Here is an 18641-nt window from a genome sequence, read left to right on the forward strand (position 1 = left end):
AAATTGTGCTTTTTTGGCTAACCTTTGCTATGACACAGGTGGCAAATTTCCAGGTATGTGATCCAGCGTGGGAATTGCCTGTAATGCGTGTACAGGAATTGCCTATAACATGAGCCTGGTGACACGTACACACCCTGGGTTACAAGACAGAAGTTGTCACCCAGGTATGCACATCCCCATCTAGTCCATGGCCGCATCCCCAACTAGTCCACAGCCACATGTGCTTCTGCAATGTGCAGGCAAAGTGCTTACTAGAAATGCTTCCTGTGATCTACACTGTCATTGACTATGGATCGGAGAGGGATTGGATCCAGTGAGGATGAAGTTAGTGGCACCCGAAGTGACTGCAGCTGTCGGAGCAGGACTGGGTTTGTGCTGAACGCTTTGGGCAGTCTTGATGCTGTGGGTGTGATCTAATGCACACTAAAGCTAGAGCAAATTTTTGCTGTTGACTTACACGGTTTTGGATAGCCTTTACTGGGCAGTTCTTCAGTTCTTTTCACAAGCTGACCACTTCCAGTATTTTGTTGGAAGTCTACCCTCCTTCAAAACAGTTGTTCACCCCCTGCATTTTTGTTCCTACTGTCCCTCTCACAGCACATGTTCCTAGTGTCCTCCCTGTCATGGGCACATGATGGTCCCACTGCTCCAAATCAAAGCTCTCCCAGGAACGCAACGTATAAGTTTGGTAGAGATTCTTCTTAGAACACTCCTGCTTTAAAAGAGAATCAGTAATCTATGATTTAATGCACCTTTGGCTTCTACGGTAAGAAATTCCTGTAGAAACTGTTCCAGGGGTGTTTTGCTTCCACAGTACACGCAGACTACACGTACCTTAGTCAGCGGCACATTTCTAGACTGCCGGAGCTTTTTCAGTGAATGAATTGCTTGTAGCAATGGATCAACACCAGACTCAACCTGGTGTCTGAAATATTTCATTTTTGTCAGAAGGTCTAACATCTCGTCCACGGATTTCTGAAGTTCCTTAGGGAAAAACATCTGCAGGAGGCATGAAGAAAATCAATTATGATTAGCAGGAATCTGTGAGCACGTGAATGTACAAGACCATAGTGTGTTAATTCCAAGACAAAGATTGTGGGATTTTCAAAACTGTTAGGAGGTTTATGGAGCGGACGTCCCATGGGAAATGAATGGGATTTGTATTCCTAAATCCCCAAGCGTGTTTGCAAACCACTCCCCTGAATATCACATATTCTGAACAGTGCACGTTTTCCAACACCTACAGTTGGGAGATGTGCATCAGATATTGGCTGGGATATCACCCAAATCTCTAAGAGGCAGCATTTCGCACAACAAAAACGTCACAAACACTATGACTTTTGACCTGAGCCAAATTCATTGGCATTCTCATTTAATAACTTTTTCCCCCCAGGATTACTTCTGTAGCATTTTAAAAAAATGTATTCAATGCACACTTTTCCATGAATGGTATTTATACATGCTGTTTATATTGTCACGTGTGTGGGATATTTGAATCATTTAATAACTTGGCAATGCAAACTAGACTGGGAAAATATATTTTACAGGACCTTTTCCAGGGCTTCCCTTTTCAAGGAATAAAAAAAAAAAAAAAATAGCCACCCAGTGCTTTATTTTTGGGAATCCTGAACTCAGCTGGGAATGTTCAAGAGGTTGTGACAGCATATAAACAATACTAGCAGATAGGGAGGCATTTCGAGTAGGTCCAGTGCCTTTAAATGTGGTTTGCTGGTTTACGCCAGCTGGGATCCTCATTTATATCCGCGCTGTCACAGCATGGATATGCAATAAAAATTACTGCATGAGCAAAGCCTGATCTTTGGCTTGTGTAAATCGGCCTAGCTTCTGGCCACTGCAACGATATTTTATGACCTTTCAGCCACTACATGCAGCAAAGACTAGCACTCTACAAATCCAGCACTAACCTTGTATAAGAAATTGTAAATGTCTAAGTGTCGTAACAGGGTGACCCCCAGGATGTACGTCTCGCGAGTCCTCTCTGGAAGAGAGAGATTGCAGAACTCCTCCGCTACTGTTTGCAGCTGTGGGTCAGCAGGACGGACACTACAGGACTCCAGCTGGAGGATCTGAGAAATGAGCTGCGTTTGCACAAAGGAAAAAAAGATTTGTTAGGGGGTGAGACTGCTCGCTCCAGTATGCACGGATTAATCTTGCCTTGCTGTTGTTCTTTCCACACTGTCATATTTCAACCCTGAGAACCAGAAAATGCCTACCCGTTACTCCTGCTCCAAGGGACAAATCCTACAGATTGTATTTTACTGCCCAGCTTGCACAGTAGTAAAAGCTTTTGTGGCTTCAGTTTCCCATTGACTGATGCATGTGAAGTTTGGAAAAGGGCGTGCTCTTTGGGGCTCAGTCCAGACAAGATGGTTTGGAAGCAGAAAAGCATCTGGAGCTCTGCTCGCGCAGGAGGCTGAGGAAAGCAAGCTCATCTCTCATTACGGGAGGCTATTTTTGGACCCTGAGTGCTCTCACGCGTTGTGGCTAGAAGCGTGCTTTTCCATCTGGACTGCAGCAACTCCTCAGCACTGAGGACCCTAGCGAGGACCCCACTCGGTCCTCATTAGTCTGTCACAGCAAACTGTGCCCTTGCTACGGATCAGAGCAATCACTCACCAGGCAGTGTGTGGCTGCTCACCAGCTACTGGTGACAGCCAAGGAGACCATATGGCTCTTGGTCTCTAATGGCTGAACTGATGTCAGTGACTGCTCTTACTGCATTTCTCATGGCTATTTTCATCTATGACATGCTATGCTCACTATCCCTGTGGAATCACCTATCTCTCTGTGCGCTCTCATGCATGCAGTGTGACCTGCTTAGCTGCATTCATTAACATATTCTGGTTTAAATGGTCTGAGAGGAAGGAAGCAACAAGATCTCCCACCAGGATGACAGCAAACTTACCTGACTGCTGTTTTCTGGGAGAGGTGCTTCCAGAAGAGCATCAATACTGGCTGTGGACATTCCTGTTGTGTTTTTGAGATCCTCTTTGAGCTGGTCAACATTTTTAAACACATCTCTTAATTTTTCTGTAAAGAACAATCAAAGAACAATTGATGTAACAGCTTTCTCCAGACATACAGCAATTTCAAGCTCAAAGAGAGGACTTTAGGTAAAGTATGGAAGCAAGGTACATCACTGCTGATTGAAAAAAAACCACCCAACCCTTGCAAAATACAGTCGTATTTCCCAGGTTTTACAGTCCGATTTGTGGGCTGAAGTTGACAGGTCTAACGATAGCAAAAGTTGCTCAACTACAAAGACGTGGGACTTCCAGCACATAGGACTATTTGGGCTGTACAGAAAACAGAGGGTCATCTGGAACAGCCTCTAGAGTTACCCTAGACTAAGGATCCCAAGGACATGGGACATGGTGTATGGTTATTTCATTAATATCACATCTGGCAGCTAAGCACCTCCTGGGATTTCCAGCAGAAAGCACACTACCAGTGATGATGTTTACCAACGTTGTAAAGTAAATACAGAAAACTACCTTGCTTGCTAGAATCTGTTAAATTCTCTGTGATGTTCAACATGGAATTCAAAGCAGTCATATACTGAGGAATCTCTTGAAAGAAAGCAATTTCTGGTACATTTTCGTGAAACCTAAATCGGAAAAAGAAAACAACCAACAGAATTGGGAATATGAAAACAAGGCAAGAAGCCATTTCATTGTTTCGTAAGTAGAATACTAAAGTGGAGGGAGAGCCTCACCACTTCATTTGTGTCTGGAAGTTTGTGACATCCCCAATCAGTAGATTTTGAAGCTCTTGGGAGATTCTTCTGTGATTCAGTACATTGGTCACTACTTGATTGCTCAGTTCAATGGCGCGGAGGAGCTGCTCATGAGACTGACTTTGTTCACACAGTTCTCCAAAGCTAACATTAGGGAGATGGCAAATCTGCTGTATTGACTGAAAGCTCTCGTAGTCACAAAGAAGTGTTGTCAGATGCCGGAGGTGAGATATCTTCAAAGGAAATTTTGAAAAGGAAGATAAATGCACAAACACAGTTAGATAACAGAATTATAAAAGGCAAGTTTTAAAGAGTCCCTTTCTGTTTTTCTTTAGGATTAAGATTTTAATATATACTTCTACTTCATTCAAAAGATCTCCAATAGAACAGTTCATAACAATCATTCCTACCTGAGTTTGTAGCAGACCTGGCTACACAAATTGCAGAGGATCTAATAAATCTTGCAAGCCTTAACCTATCATTTCCCCTGCCCAACACGCATACACAGTGATACTCCACTTGGACTTACCTGTTGACCAATTCATCTTCGCAGACACCAAATAAATCTACCTTGTTCAACAGGTTTAGTCTTTCAGACACCACCTGGTCATCTCTACTACAGCATGTGAAATGGAGTTGGCTCGAAACCAGGAGTTGCGCATCTGCCAACCAGTGTAAAATTATAGTCCTGTGCCTGCTCTGCTATTATGGGCTTCCTTCTTGTCTGACATCACTATTCACATTATCAGTCTCTTACAGCAAAAACTGTTTTCTGTTTTGTGCCTACAAGTACACCTGTTCACTAAGGCTCATCATATTATTGTCACAGATAGAGTAAGCAGAAACAGCATTGCATACTGTTACCTTTTTTTAAAAAGACTTTTTAATTCTATTTCTCATACAGAGAAATAGAATAAAGTGCACACATGCTCTTAGTGCAATCAGGTATGCATGGTGTAAGAAGCATTTTATCCAAATGAGGCACCGCCAAATCCAAAGCTGTGGAGGGAAATCCATGACTTAATATTGCTTAGGTGCTTAATCTCAGAAACCATTATGGTGTTGTGAGACACTTAGGGCTAAGGGAGCATGCGGGAACTTGGACTCCAGCCACACTGGTGTTGGTATAGCGCCTTAGGCACAGTGGTAGCTAAGTTAGTTGTTCTTGTAACTGCCAATTGGGTATGCACAATTCCCCTGATTTTCAGCAGGGCACAGGTACCTATCTGCTATTTGTGCCTTCGAAAACTCCTCCCTACAAACTTCTCAAGTGAAGCTGAGGCATCCCAGAACGATCTCAGCTCTGCAAGGTGCTTTGCTAAGTCTCAATGTACTGAACTTTAAAACTACTGGTGCACTGATTTATGAGGAATACGCCGCCACTGCCGACTTATGCATTCCCCATCCTTTTGGGATGGCTGGTGGAAAACACAGGGGATTCTATCCAACACACTGGGAGGACAGGAACACCTCCGCCTTCTCAGAAAAATGGGTGTACACTGGGTGGAGACTCTTACATGAACAAGTTCCTCAGCTCAGTTTAGTGACAAGTTTTAAATGCAGGCAGCAGGCACAGAACAGAGTTTCAGTCCTAGTTTTTAATCAGCTGTTCTTTTCAGAACTCTCTTTTTTTCCCCCATACGCTGTTTTTCAAAACCTCTATTGCACATTCATGTATCACCGCGGGATGTCCTTCAAGTCAGCATTTTAAGCAGACTCACTTTTAGCTTCAGGAGCTCTGGTATGGATGAATGTTTCTCAGAGGTATCATTTTGCATAAAAGGGTTCTTTTTCAGATGAGCTTGCTTCAAAAGCAGCGTGATGTTTTCTGTGCAAGGAAGAAAACAAAAGTTACTCAGGACAAAAACGCCAGACTTGCAGAAAGTTCACAGATGGGAATATCGGCACTTCTATTCTGAGGCCTCCTGAGCATTACTATTTTCCACCAAATTCACATGGCTCGGGACTTCTGAAATCACAGACAAAGACCTAGGTTGTAATTTGGATTATAATAGATCCAGTCCAAGTAGGTGCGCTGGTCCTAAAGAAATTCACCCCACTCTGGTAACAGGACTTCTGACAGTGCCCTTCAGAGCACTCACAATATCTCTATTCTGTGAACAGATAAACCCCTTGGGTTTTACAGGAGGCTCATACGATGAATGTGAAATACCATGTTAACTCTCCAAAATAACTGCTGTCATCTTACAGGTACACAAAGCTGTGAAGGGAATATAGGTTTCTATTTGTAAGATTTCTTTATCTAAGTGTCAGCAGCCTGTCATCACATAGCAAAGTGTAGACGTGCATTTTGGATAAAGTTGGATGGAAAACTTATATCCGCAATCTGACATAACTCAAACAAAAAGCACTCTGGCTTCCCAAGGTCTCACAGCTCCAGTTAATTGCCAACGGATGAAAACATGTAGCATCATTCCTTCCCACCATTAGAGAAAACACTTTGAAAAGACAGGCACAACATATTCCAGCTGAGGTCCCACAACATTAACGAAATCATGATTACCTGTCAATTTGCTGTCTTCAACTTCAGTGGCATTTATTAAACACATCAGGTAAGGGTTATAGCTGCTATTCACTGTCACCTGTAGGATGGTGTTTTCAAATTCTAAAAACAGAAATCTGAAAAATAAGATAGGATTTTAAATCAGCTTCTTTTTCAGAGACAAGGTATATTAGCGAGCAACCTGTCAGCTGTGTAGATGCTGTTCCTTGGCAGCATAAATAAGAATTCCAGATGAAGTCATTTGTCTCCCGTGACATCTCCTAAGTGGGTACCCTCCCAATTTTATTTTATCAATTCTTTTTGCTGTTACCTCCCAAAGCTGTCATTCACTCTCAAAACATACGTATAAGAAAACACACTTGAAAGGTTCGCTGTGGATGCAAGATATAGATGGAAAGGCACAACCTAGAGGAGACTGAGAATCAAAAATTAGCAGCATACCACAAAGAAGGGGTTTCTGAAGAGTTTACCACTTGTGGCAAGCCTCCTACAGGATCCTGCTTCCACCGTGAACTGATACACGCCAACACAGAAAATTTTTGAAAAGTCTCAATTTTAGCTGTATGTTCAGTTAAAGGAGAAATTTCCTCTTCAAGTTAACCCACATTACACCTAATGTCCTAAATTATGGTGATTTCAGGCTTAAGTTGCTTCACTGGAAGAAAAATACATAATTCTCATGCCAAAATGAGAATGGTGGTCACTACCCATAAATGCAATTACAATACCCCAAAAGCAAACTCACCGCGTGATCAATCTGGTTGGTGACAGAGTTTGGTCACTATGAGTCCAAGGTAGGGTCTTGTTGTACAGAGTTTCTGCCATGACAACAAAGTGATGAGCAACAACATCAATCACATTGTCAAAACTAGTTTTGTTGGAGAGAAAAGCCAAAATGGAACTTATATTGAATTCATTTATCAGATCAGAGTTCAGCCCCTTGAGAACGTAGCTACTGGCTTCTATGAATTCTAGAGCTGATACATCATTGGCAGAGTTGTTTGCCACCACTTCCAACAACTTTGCAAAGGCAGCCACATCGGTTAGATTCCTTTCGGTGTTTAGCAAACCGTCAACCACATTCCAGACGCTTGAGTAATAACTCCATTTGGTGAGGTTGAAGGCGCCTTGGAGTCTCTGCAGCAGGTCATTCATGTGGAGTTCATCCTGTGCCATGTTAAAGAGCACGGACATATTATTCCAGCCTGCTAAACTGTCAGGAAAATTTAGGGAGTTCAGTACTGTTTCATTCAGCATGAAAGGAATGAGCATGTCCAAAAGCTGAGACGGGAGCACACCACCCGCATCCTGGACTGGGATGGGGCAGGAGGCATTACTCTGCAGCAGTTCTTCCATGAGAGCACTCAGAGCCCTCGCCTTCTCCTGTACCCAAGAGTTTTCCAGCTTGGACGCAAGGTTTAATTTGGAAAGGAAACTCAGAGAAAACTGCAGAGACTGGATGACGCACGACAGCTCCTTGGAAAAGCGCTCACTGCTGTTCTCGTAGATGGCAGCAAACTCTGGAGACAGTTTCAGGTTTGTTATGGCAAGCTGGAACATTTTTGTAAAGGTGTCATTGGGCATCGTTCCACTCTCTGTGTCCATGGAATCAAAGAGGGGTTTGCAGGGGCTGGCGGCTAAGGACTCACTTAGAGTGGTATTTTCAAACAGCATCTCAAGTGTTATGTGGAGCACATCCCGAGCGGAGCAGTTCTGGGATGTCCTATAAACATCGTCGCTGTTCTCAAGGAAAGGACTCAAGACTGAATGTAAGAACTCCCAAATTTTTGCCTCTAGTGAAGTATTGTGCTGTAAGGAAGACTCACTGAACTCCTTCTGCAGCAGCAAATGTGAGAAATTATAGACAATGTCCATTTTTTCTTCAAATGTTTTGTTTGATTTGGTGTCGTGAAGGACTTTCCTTCCTGCTCTCCAAACTTCAATCAGTCTCTGGGTAGAGTTACTATAAAAATCAAATAATAGGTTGACAGTTTCAAGCTCACTGATGTTAAAACTTTTCTGCAAACTTTTTAAAATGAAGATACTCCTTTGCATAGCTTGTGAGTATATGGAGATGTTGGTTCCTCTGGAGTCTTCTTCACCATACAGCTCAAATATGGAGGATGCCATGTTTATCAGCTGCTTCAGTTCCTTACTGAAATGAGGGCTGGAGTAATTTTTCATGGCACTGAACTGATTTTGCAGCATGTTCAGAAGTGACTGGGAAGTGAGACTCTCTGTACTATTCCAGTTCATGGACTGGAGTACTTCAGCAATCTGCCAGAAAGCACCGAGTTCATTTCCCTGCCTTCCATGAAGAGAATTCTGGAGTTTCTGCATTAGCTTAGACAAAGAAGAGATCAGCAGATAATGATCACTGGTATTCACCTTTGCCAGGGCAGCAAGGAGCTGCTCAAGGGACAAGAGCTGTTCTGCAAAATTCTCTGAAGTTACAGGGGTCAACAAGAAGTCAGAAAATAATGATGACACTTTTTCATTTGTGCTGAGATAATCTTCAATGTCTTCAAGCGAGATTGCATGAAGTGCAATCATTTTGATAACCTCCCATGCTTTCTCTGTATTAAAGTGAGGCCTGGTTAAAATTATCTGATTCCAAATCACTGCAGCCATAGTTAGAACATCTTGATTTTCTTTTCCGTAGGGATTAGGGTAGAACAAGTCTTCACTGCCAACTTCATACAGTGGAAGTATTTCTTGAAACATTCTTCCCAAGTCCAGCGTGCTGTTTGTAGCAGACGTTGAATTGAAGAAGAGTTTTAATGAACTATACAAATCATTCTGTTCTGAGAATTTAATTCCTCCACTGGAATTATGAAAGATCTGATACACTAATGTTTTTCCAGGAGCTACCCCAAAGTCCACAAGAATTAGAGCTTTCTTCATGATTTCCAGGAGTTTCACATATTCGTCCACTTCAGTTAGGTTCCATTTAGTGGTCAACATGCTGCCAGTGGCGTGCCACAGCTGCGAGAAATGTCCCCACTCAGACTGGTTAGAAGCATTTCTGCCCACCTGTAGCAGTTCATATATGCTGCTGTTCCTCGTGGTAACAGTTGGTAACAGATGGGAAAACACAGGCAGCCTATGCCAGTCTGCTGAGCTGTCAGAGAAATTTAGGGAGTTCAGTACTGTTTCATTCAGCGTGAAAGGAATGAGCATGTCCAAAAGCTGAGACGGGAGCACACTACCCACATCCTGGACTGGGATGGGGCAGGAGGCATTACTCTGCAGCAGTTCTTCCATGAGAGCACCCAGAGCTCTCGCCTTCTCCTGTACCCAAGAGTTTTCCAGCTCAGACGCAAGGTTTAATTTGGAAAGGAAACTCAGAGAAAACTGCAGAGACTGGATGACGCACGACAGCTCCTTGGAAAAGCGCTCACTGCTGTTCTCATAGATGGCAGCAAACTCTGGAGACAGTTTCAGGTTTGTTATGGCAAGCTGGAATATTTTTGTAAAGGTGTCATTGGGCATCGTTCCACTCTCTGTGTCCATGGAATCAAAGAGGGGTTTGCAGGGGCTGGCGGCTAAGGACTCGCTTAGAGTGGTATTTTCAAACAGCATCTCAAGTGTTATGTGGAGCACATCCCGAGCGGAGCAGTTCTGGGATGTCCTATAAACATCGTCGCTGTTCTCAAGGAAAGGACTCAAGACTGAATGTAAGAACTCCCAAATTTTTGCCTCTAGTGAAGTATTGTGCTGTAAGGAAGACTCACTGAACTCCTGCAGTAGATAATGCGTTAAGTTATAGACAGGGTCAATTATTTCTTTACCGGAAGCTTCCCTGGCACTTGTATAATGAAGGATTTTCATTCCTGTCCTCAGAATTTCAGACAAGGTCTCTAAGGTTTTATTGTCAAAATTAAAGAAAAGATCTATAGATTTTAATTTACTGACATTATAATTCATCTGTAAGTCTTTCAAGATGTACAAGGTCTTTTGTATGGCTTGAGTGACTACTGAGATATTGGCTACTTCAGAGTTTTCCCCAAACTCTTTAAACACGGCTGTTATAAATTCTGACAGTTGATCCAACTGTTCACTGAAGACACTATTTGAATTATTATTCAGCTTTTGTAAATGGCTGCTTAATACCTCTAAAAACTGCCCATAGGCTATGATGCCTGTGTTATTCCACTTCATCGATCGCAGTTTTTCCCCAAGGCGCCAATAGGCATTCAACTCATCCCACCAGGTTTCCCCCATGGAGCTTTCTACTTCCCGCATCAGTTCAAACACAGGCATCAGCAGGTACTGGTAACCTATGTTTGTGTCTGTCATTATAAAAACCATCTTCTGGAGAGCTAGGAGCTGGTCCAGGACGTTTCTGTAGGACACGAGCTTAAGCAGATAATCGGCAAACAAAGATGGTATTTCTTGCATTCCCTTTAAACGGTCTCTGAAGTCTTCCAGAGATGATGGCATGCTAGTGGAGAGCAACATCTTGAGAGCATCCTTAGTTTGCCCTGTACTAAAATTAGAATTATTTAACAGAACTGGATTCCAAATCATTGTAGCTAATTTTAAAGCACTCTGAATTTCTTTCCACTGGGTCATTATATTGAAAATGGAAGTCCCATTAAAGTCACTCTGTAATTGCAGTGATGTGAAGTTATAGATTTCATCAATTATTTCCTTATTATATGGTTCCTTTAATTTATAATCATGATGTGGATACATTCCCAGTTCAAGAATTGCATACAATTTCTGTAATGTTTCATTCTTCAGATTTCTGAATAGATTCAAGCTTTTTAATTCACTTCTATTCATTTTTTTCTCAAAGCCTTTTAAACGATGTAGAGACTTTTGTATGGCTTCTAAATCATCTGAATTAATGGACCTCTTGGAGTCTTTTCCACCAATCTCTTGTGACTTTATTTTTCTGGAGGGGAAAAAAAAGCATTTTAGTGAATATGAAATCAATGCAAGTGGAAATGTAAAGTGATTTAGAGCAAAGATCATAGATTTGAATTATACTGTTAGTAATATCCCTTTAGCTAGTGTCTTACCTCAGAACTTCTTCCAATTCAGATACTAAACTCCGATTATCTTTCCAGTTAACAAAGTGATTACAAATATATCTGGTCACCAAACTTTTTTCTTTATCTACAACAAACATGTAAAGAGTATATTAGTAAAAATCACATTAATTTGGAAACTGAGAAGAGCCGTATGGCAAATCTGTTAAGGATAACATGCATGGATGAAGTTAGGCTCCTATAAGACACAAGATCCTGTTTAGAAATTTGACTGTTCTTTTGGGGTCTAACCCTTCCTGGCCTTCCAAAGGAAGTCAGGATGCTACCTGTCATCACAGAAATGATTTTTCATCTCAGGAACAGCTCAATGCCCTGTGATCCGGGCACTAACGGAGCTCTTCTCCTGCTTTAGGAGCGCTTTGCCATCAGTGATGCAGCACAAGCTAGTCTCATATTTATTATCATTGCTTTCCATTTGTTTGGGAATGCTTTTTGACTATGCACACGTAGGCTTTGTCTGCAGCATCATTTATGTCTCCTACAGCCATTTACACTCATCTTGATATCCCTGTGTGTCCAGTCCTCTCAGTAGCCACATCTCCATGTTTTCCCTACTTGCACCGCATTAATCTGCTTTCTTCTTATCCACCCCAACTTCCACAGCCTCCACCAAAGAAGAAGCAGAGAATGGATGGCATTTACCAATCTGTCCCTTGTAGCATTTAGATGCTGTAGCTTTCCCTCGCCCATTCACATAATCTCCTTTAAGAGGTGGACGTCGAGGACCCTGCCTCTGCTCCAAGCCGATGGGGATTTAAAGGAATGGCTAATTTTGCCGTACACGGCTTGTTGTGAAGCCCAGTCCCTACCCTGATACACTGAGGTGAGTTTAACAGAACCCAAAACTAGAGGCAGATTTTGACCCCCCCAAAAAAAAATCAAGGTAAAATATTACCACTCCCCATTTGCACTGAGACTGCAAACTCATGTTAATTCATTGTCTACTGACAAAACCCAGCTTTTAACTTTTCAATTTGAAATGAGGTATTTTATGCACATTTGTAAAAAGTTGAAAGAAGAATTCATTATGCTGAGCCCTGAACAGCATACAATCTGCCTGGTTACTTATTAGCCTGCAGTTTGCTTCTCTTCAGCACCGCAGGTTTTCAGCAGAGATATGACTGCATGGAGGAGTCTTACCTTGCTCCAAGCAGTTCAGGGAATATGGAGGATCTGTAACCCCCTTCTGAACAGTTTCGAATCCATCATCAGTCACAAGCGATGCAGAGACATTCTGAGCTGCCAGCACAACACTAAAGGAGGAAAAAAAAAAAAAAAAAAAACAAGGAAAATAAATTGTGGTTACAGGTTTATGAGAAGAAATAAAACAAGCATTCAAATAGGAAACAGCTGGAGCACAGCCTATCATTCTTAGAATGTCTGACAGACAAGACATTGCCCTTACTTTTAATTTTCTGTTTGATCATGCACAAAATACAAATACAAAGGGCTTTGATGGGAAACCTGTGGCCGTATATTAGCACAAACATATGTGTAGCACTCATTAGATGTACTTATTCAAAGGGTTATGCAAAATCTATAGACCACTTAAATCCTCACATTAGGGCTTAGAAAACACTCAGGTGATATGCCAGCCCAGGGCTTCGCTGCTACGGGTGAGTCTCCTCCTAAAAGAAACCAAGAAGCGAGCAGACAAGGCTCCAGGGAGAGCAGGGATCCCTGGGGGACAACATCTGTGGCTGGAAAATGCAATCGCAACTAACGGTTGCCATTTTCAATTCTCCTTCTTTCCCCTTTTATACAGTAATAACCAGGCTGACGGGGAAGCAAGGAATGTTTTTCAGTCTTTGGAAAGAACAGGCTGATAATCAGGCATATTGTATCACAGAGGAAGTAATTTAAAAGACGCTCTGTTCAATGTGTGCAGGTTACTGAAAACTTCACGGTGATTATTAGTCCCTTTTGCTTCTCCCGTATAAAGAGTAGCTCTTCACTGTAGGCACAGGGTCACCGTGAAATGCACAATCTCTGCCTGCCTGAAGTTCTGCAGGTGATACACAAAGAACCTAGCTGAGCTGATTTCAGTGGCATGAATAAATACATACTGATTTGTGGGAACAGACTGCTAGTGAGAAGAGAGCACCAGGGATCTCTTTTCTCCTCATTTAACATAATGTCTCCATGCAGGTTTCGTGGCCTTGGTGCTCACCATTTCCATTCTGCAGAGGTGCTTGTTAGCAAGAGTCTTAAAGGGGGAAGAAGCTGCAGTTATGTGACGTATTTAGTTGAGCAATGGCAGAGCGAAGGAGGAGGGAGACATAGGCTTGCTGAAAGTGGATTCATATCATACAGATCAGAAGGTAGCAATTGTGAAAACAAGTGGTGGTGGCGCCCTTTTATTTCAGTCTTGGAGGGCTTTTGCAGGCATTGGCTTTCGAGAAGAAGTTCAGCTTATGTGCTTATCTCAAAAACTATCTCAAAGCAACAACAGGAGCATTTGTGAATTCAGTCTGTAAATCAGGTTTGCGTGGGTAATAAAATTTATTCCCAAACTTTCTCTAGAATTCATGACTTTGAAGTTACTGTTTCACAGTGGTGGCGTTTATCACGTGGTTAATACAGATGCCACAATGAGCTCTTTTCTTCTGTATCTTCATATTTATACTACAAAAAAATTCCCAGTACAGCATTTCTTTAGGAGGTCAGTACTGCCTGGGTAAGAGACATGGCCAGGCTAGCTAAGATGTGCTTTTGTAAGCATCATTAAAAATACTATTTGTACAATCTCTTTGCAGTAACTCTTTACTCATGCACTTAGACTGCCAGATGCTAGGCATAAAAGCATCGCATGGTTCTGGTGATGAAATTCTCTATGCCACTTTGTTGTGCCCCTGATAACTTTGCCCAGCTCCGTAGCTGTAGAGCAGAGCAGCGCAGAAAATATTAATTCTTCCTGGGCACTCAAACAGTGCTGGTTCCCAGGCTTGATTCTGCAAGCCAGTAAATGCGAACAAGTGCAATAATCCTGTGACTGAAACAGCAGCATGGACAAAACACCTCTGAATAAAATTAAAATTCTTGCCACGCTGCTACTGACTCCTTTAAGGATAAGGACATTATGACTTACAAATAGTTGTCACAATGCAGTATGGCAAATTACCCAGATATTAAATGTACAGGTCTTTAAGTGCCTTGGCAACATGCCAGCCATGAAAAGTGAGTCCCTCAAAGCCTGCGTGCAATCAAAGTGGCAAAGTTTCTACAGCCCCTTTTGGCATCTTTATCCAACTGCTCATGTATCCAAGAAAATAAAAAAGTCTGAAGACACTCAGTTGCTTGCTGTCCTCCATGTGCCGCAACAAGTGGACTATCCAGAATAATTTATAGCAGTGTCAGTCACATATCCAGTAGATGATCCAGAACAGAGTCCCTTAATCTCTTGAGTAACTCAAGTCTTCTAGAGATCAGTGAGAGTTTAGCCCAACTATGGACCAGAAAAGGGATTTCAAGGCTAAGCCCATTTCAGAAGAGTTTTTATTGTCCTAGCTGCATACAGCATCAAATATTTCATGCAGTTAAGCCATCTCTGTTTTTCATATAACCGTTGAGCAAGAACATAACTGTTACTTTCTTCTTAAAGTCACACATACTCAAAGCCCCATATGCTAAGAACCAGGCTCCCTCTCTCCTCTGCTTTCTTGGGGCCATTCTTGAAAGATTAAATAGCAGTCAATGAGGTAAACAATTTAAAAAAAAAAAAACAAACAAATTTATGGCTCCTCTACAAATGCTTGAGGTGTTTCAAAGCAACTTGAATTTGGCTCTATGCTTTTCTGTAAAGAAGCAGCTAGCTGCTGTCTTTGACAGAACAACTATCCATCCAGGAGAGCTTATCTTCAACCAAGGGCAGTGGCTGTTACTTGCCACCCTTTCTATCTGCATGTGGAATTGACGGTGCTGGAAGAAAGTGCCGGAAGCAGGCTGGAAGAAAACTAAGAGTTCACATCAAGCTCCCATTTAAAAACTGATACAAGAGTCATTGAAAATCAAAACATTGCTCACTGGCCATAGAGACCTTTACAGACGCATCAATACGGAGCCAGATCATTCCCCAAATAAATCATACTTTTAAGCCTAACGCCCTTCCTTCAAGATGAGAGATGACAGAGTTCAATACGGAAACCCACCAACTTTCAGTGCCTCTCCTGGCACTTTCAGTATTTTTACCTGCTTGGATTCTGAAGGAAATCAATTATATCTTGCAGTTGCATGCTGCCCTGAAACACATCTGGGGCCAGCAAAAGGAGATGCCACAGGGAGGTGTCGTTCTGCACTTGGGAGACGAGCATTAGAAACGAGACCATTTCATTGACAAATGCTGCCTGGTACTGTGGGTTGTGTTGCACCTTAACAAATAACAAAGCAAGAAATTATTTAAAAACAAGAACCCTTGTTGCCAGTGGGTCTTTTTATGTTTTTCAGCTTGCACTGCACTTGTACACAAGTCTACAAACAATACGTTCAAAGGACTCTAGCGACAGGCAATAACTGAGAGAGTGAGATGTGCTTTAACTTCACATCGCACATTGTACAATAAATTCTCTGTTTAGACAAGCCCTACGATTCACAATGTCCCAAACAGTCCAAAGACTAGGAATACAAGAAAAACTAATACCAATCCTCACCCTGGCAAAAAAGAAGGCATTACCTTTAAAGGATTCATTTGGTTAAATTATATAGCTTTCCCAAAGACAAGTACTGCGTCAATCATAAATAGTTGGGTCAGATGCAGAAGTTATTGGATGAAGTTATATGGCTGAGGTAATACAGGATTAAATTTATTGCCTCCCCTAGCTTTAAATATTCTTATTTACACCATATTCTCACACTGTTCTATCTACCTGTCACTGCAGCAGGGCAAATATGCAGAAGAAACAAGACCTAGCCATGGTGAAAACCCTTCGCATGGTGAAAATCCAGCTGACAGCTATATGTCCTTGCCTTTCCAAGCTGTGAACTCACTCTAAGGTCTTTGGGCTAATCCTGTTGTCCTGGTTTCAGCTGGCAAAGAGTTAATTTTTCTTACTAGTGACAGCTGTGAAAGGAATGTCAATAATACCTATTGGTTTTAGTTGTTGCTCAGTGATGTTTACACTATTCAAGGACTTTTTTTCAGCTTCCCATACAAGCATAGACAGAACGATGGAACGGCCAATGAAATATTCCATACCATACCAGACATCACAGTCAGCATAAATGGGGGGTTAGCCAGGGGGGGACAGGAATCCGCAATCACTGCTCAAGATTGTACCAATTCACTGGGCAGTGAGAGGGACCCATGCCATTATTATTATTGTTATTTTTCCTTTGCTGTTATTGTTTCTATTAAACTGTCTCTATCTCAACCCATGAGGTTTTTTCCTCCCTTCCCTCCCCCTTTTTTTTTTCCCCCCTCTTCCCATCACCCTTCTGGAGGTGGGGGAAGGGGGAGGGAGTGAGCGAGTGGCTGCGTAGTTCTAGCTGCTGTTTGGGGTTAAAAAATTAGCTCAGCCTTGTCTTGCGCTGTATGCACTTTGGTATAGAGAAGACCTTGTCTTGCGCTGTATGCACTTTGGTATAGAGAAGAGCAACTCCCAGCCAGGGGGGGTCACATTCTTTCTCCAAAACACCGCAATAATGTGTGTGAACTAACACAGCTACTAGCTGCAGATATTAGGAAAAGTCCTGGGCACTCACCTGAGAGAGTTGACTTCTGAACTCTTGGGTAAATGACTCTAAAAGCGATGAGTCGGTAAAGCAGAACGTCCGGTGGATATTGGCTGCCATCTTCTCTTCAGTGAGCCCGGGATGTGCCGTGTATCGCGACAAGACCTCACACAGAATGACTTTGAGATTGCCTGCAGTTGAATATTGGGTCTGGCTCTAAAAGCAAGGTGTTAAAGTTAGCTTTAAAGCAGTACTTCGTTTGCAATGGGGTTTTAAACATAGCAATGAGACTTTTTTTAAGGGGTGGTAGTGACATCTGAAAAGGATTGTCATTAAAAGCACTTAGACACATACAGAATGCTACCAGATGAACAGTGTCACTGAAATCCCTCAAACTCCTCAGACAGATAAAGAGAAATGTGTGTGTGAGTGTTTGTAGGCCTTTATACAAAACCATAAGCATACTGGTGTCCATCACATGGTACCATGTTTCTGTTACAAAGGAGTCGTTCCTATACATAGTCAATACCTATATAATAAACACACAGCACCTCTGATGCAGGATTATAGTGGGCAAATAATGAATTCAACGGCAAAGCCTGTAACATCGTATCTTTAATTTAATGTGAAAGAAAACACACGCTAAACCCCTTAACTCACACAAGTTTTGAGCAAAATATCTCAGCAATGTGTGTGGCCGTATGTGGTAATTCATGGTATTAGATCCCAAGGTGTCTGGTTTATCTGGTTTCCGCTTAGAAGATAATAAATTTACCACAGAGCTTAAAAATCCACCCACAATAATTGTCTTCCTCTTCCCAAAATAAAGCACATTCACATAATAGGGGACATCCAAAAAGCAATAAAAACTGTATGTTGGTACTTTGAGCTTCTAACTCTTTAAATGACTATACATAAATGCTGCCACTCAGCTATTATGCCAATGCAAACTTACCTTCCCAAAACTGAGGATTTTGTTGAACATGTTGATGCTGGAAGTCAAGTTGGATGGTGATGAAATATTCCGAAGGGTTTTTTCTCCATGAGATACCAAATCCCCAAATGCTGCAATAACAGTTTGAAACACTGTATTTTACTTAATGTCTTTTAACCTCTTTGCTACATCAAACCGTGACACAGGATAGCTGACTACAGCTTTGGGCATGCCATCATTATTAATTGCTTTCCAAAGGTACAGCCAATGGCATCCTGTGATTACTTACTTAAGGTTTTTTTTCTGTTGTAATTAAATCCTAGATTACATTATTTCCTTCTGTAACTTTATTTAAATTAAAAGCCTTTAACTATCTGTTTGCAGGTAAACTTAAATTTCCACCTCCTTTCTCCAGTCCTGCAGCTCCCCCATGCAGGAAGAGGGATGGGTGGCCTTACAAGGAAGCCCACATCAGCTCAAGCCAACAGCCCAGTAAGAAAGAACTCTCCAGGTGTCTTTGGCACCAGTGGGTGGTACTCGTTATGCAGAAGCGGCTCCAACACAGCTTCGGAGCACTGCTGCCCACAATACACAGTGGCCCACAGCCAGGTACCCAGCTGACGTACACCAAAGCCAACGCTTGCACTGAGCTACACTCTCCAACAACGCAGCCCACTGGAACCAAAGGAGCTACGCCAGTTT

General features: G+C 42.1%; 1 protein-coding gene across 6 annotated transcripts in view; it reads right to left on the reverse strand.

The window, feature by feature from the left end:
* ABCA12 (ATP binding cassette subfamily A member 12) overlaps positions 1-18641 on the reverse strand; it is a 117242-nt gene that overhangs the window by 48538 nt on the left and 50063 nt on the right. For all 6 annotated transcript variants that reach the window (XM_054209544.1, XM_054209545.1, XM_054209543.1 and 3 more), the window contains 13 exons: positions 17961-18070; positions 17036-17221; positions 15527-15705; positions 12479-12591; positions 11309-11405; positions 7027-11181; positions 6282-6397; positions 5479-5585; positions 3737-3990; positions 3516-3628; positions 2927-3051; positions 1926-2099; positions 835-999 (listed from right to left, as the gene is read on the reverse strand). In XM_054209544.1, the coding sequence (XP_054065519.1) occupies positions 835-999; positions 1926-2099; positions 2927-3051; positions 3516-3628; positions 3737-3990; positions 5479-5585; positions 6282-6397; positions 7027-11181; positions 11309-11405; positions 12479-12591; positions 15527-15705; positions 17036-17221; positions 17961-18070 (5894 nt within the window). The remainder of the gene's footprint in view (positions 1-834; positions 1000-1925; positions 2100-2926; positions 3052-3515; positions 3629-3736; positions 3991-5478; positions 5586-6281; positions 6398-7026; positions 11182-11308; positions 11406-12478; positions 12592-15526; positions 15706-17035; positions 17222-17960; positions 18071-18641) is intronic.

This window comes from Rissa tridactyla, chromosome 7 (genome assembly GCF_028500815.1).
Source record: "Rissa tridactyla isolate bRisTri1 chromosome 7, bRisTri1.patW.cur.20221130, whole genome shotgun sequence".
In the NCBI taxonomy this organism is placed as follows: Eukaryota; Metazoa; Chordata; class Aves; order Charadriiformes; family Laridae; genus Rissa; species Rissa tridactyla.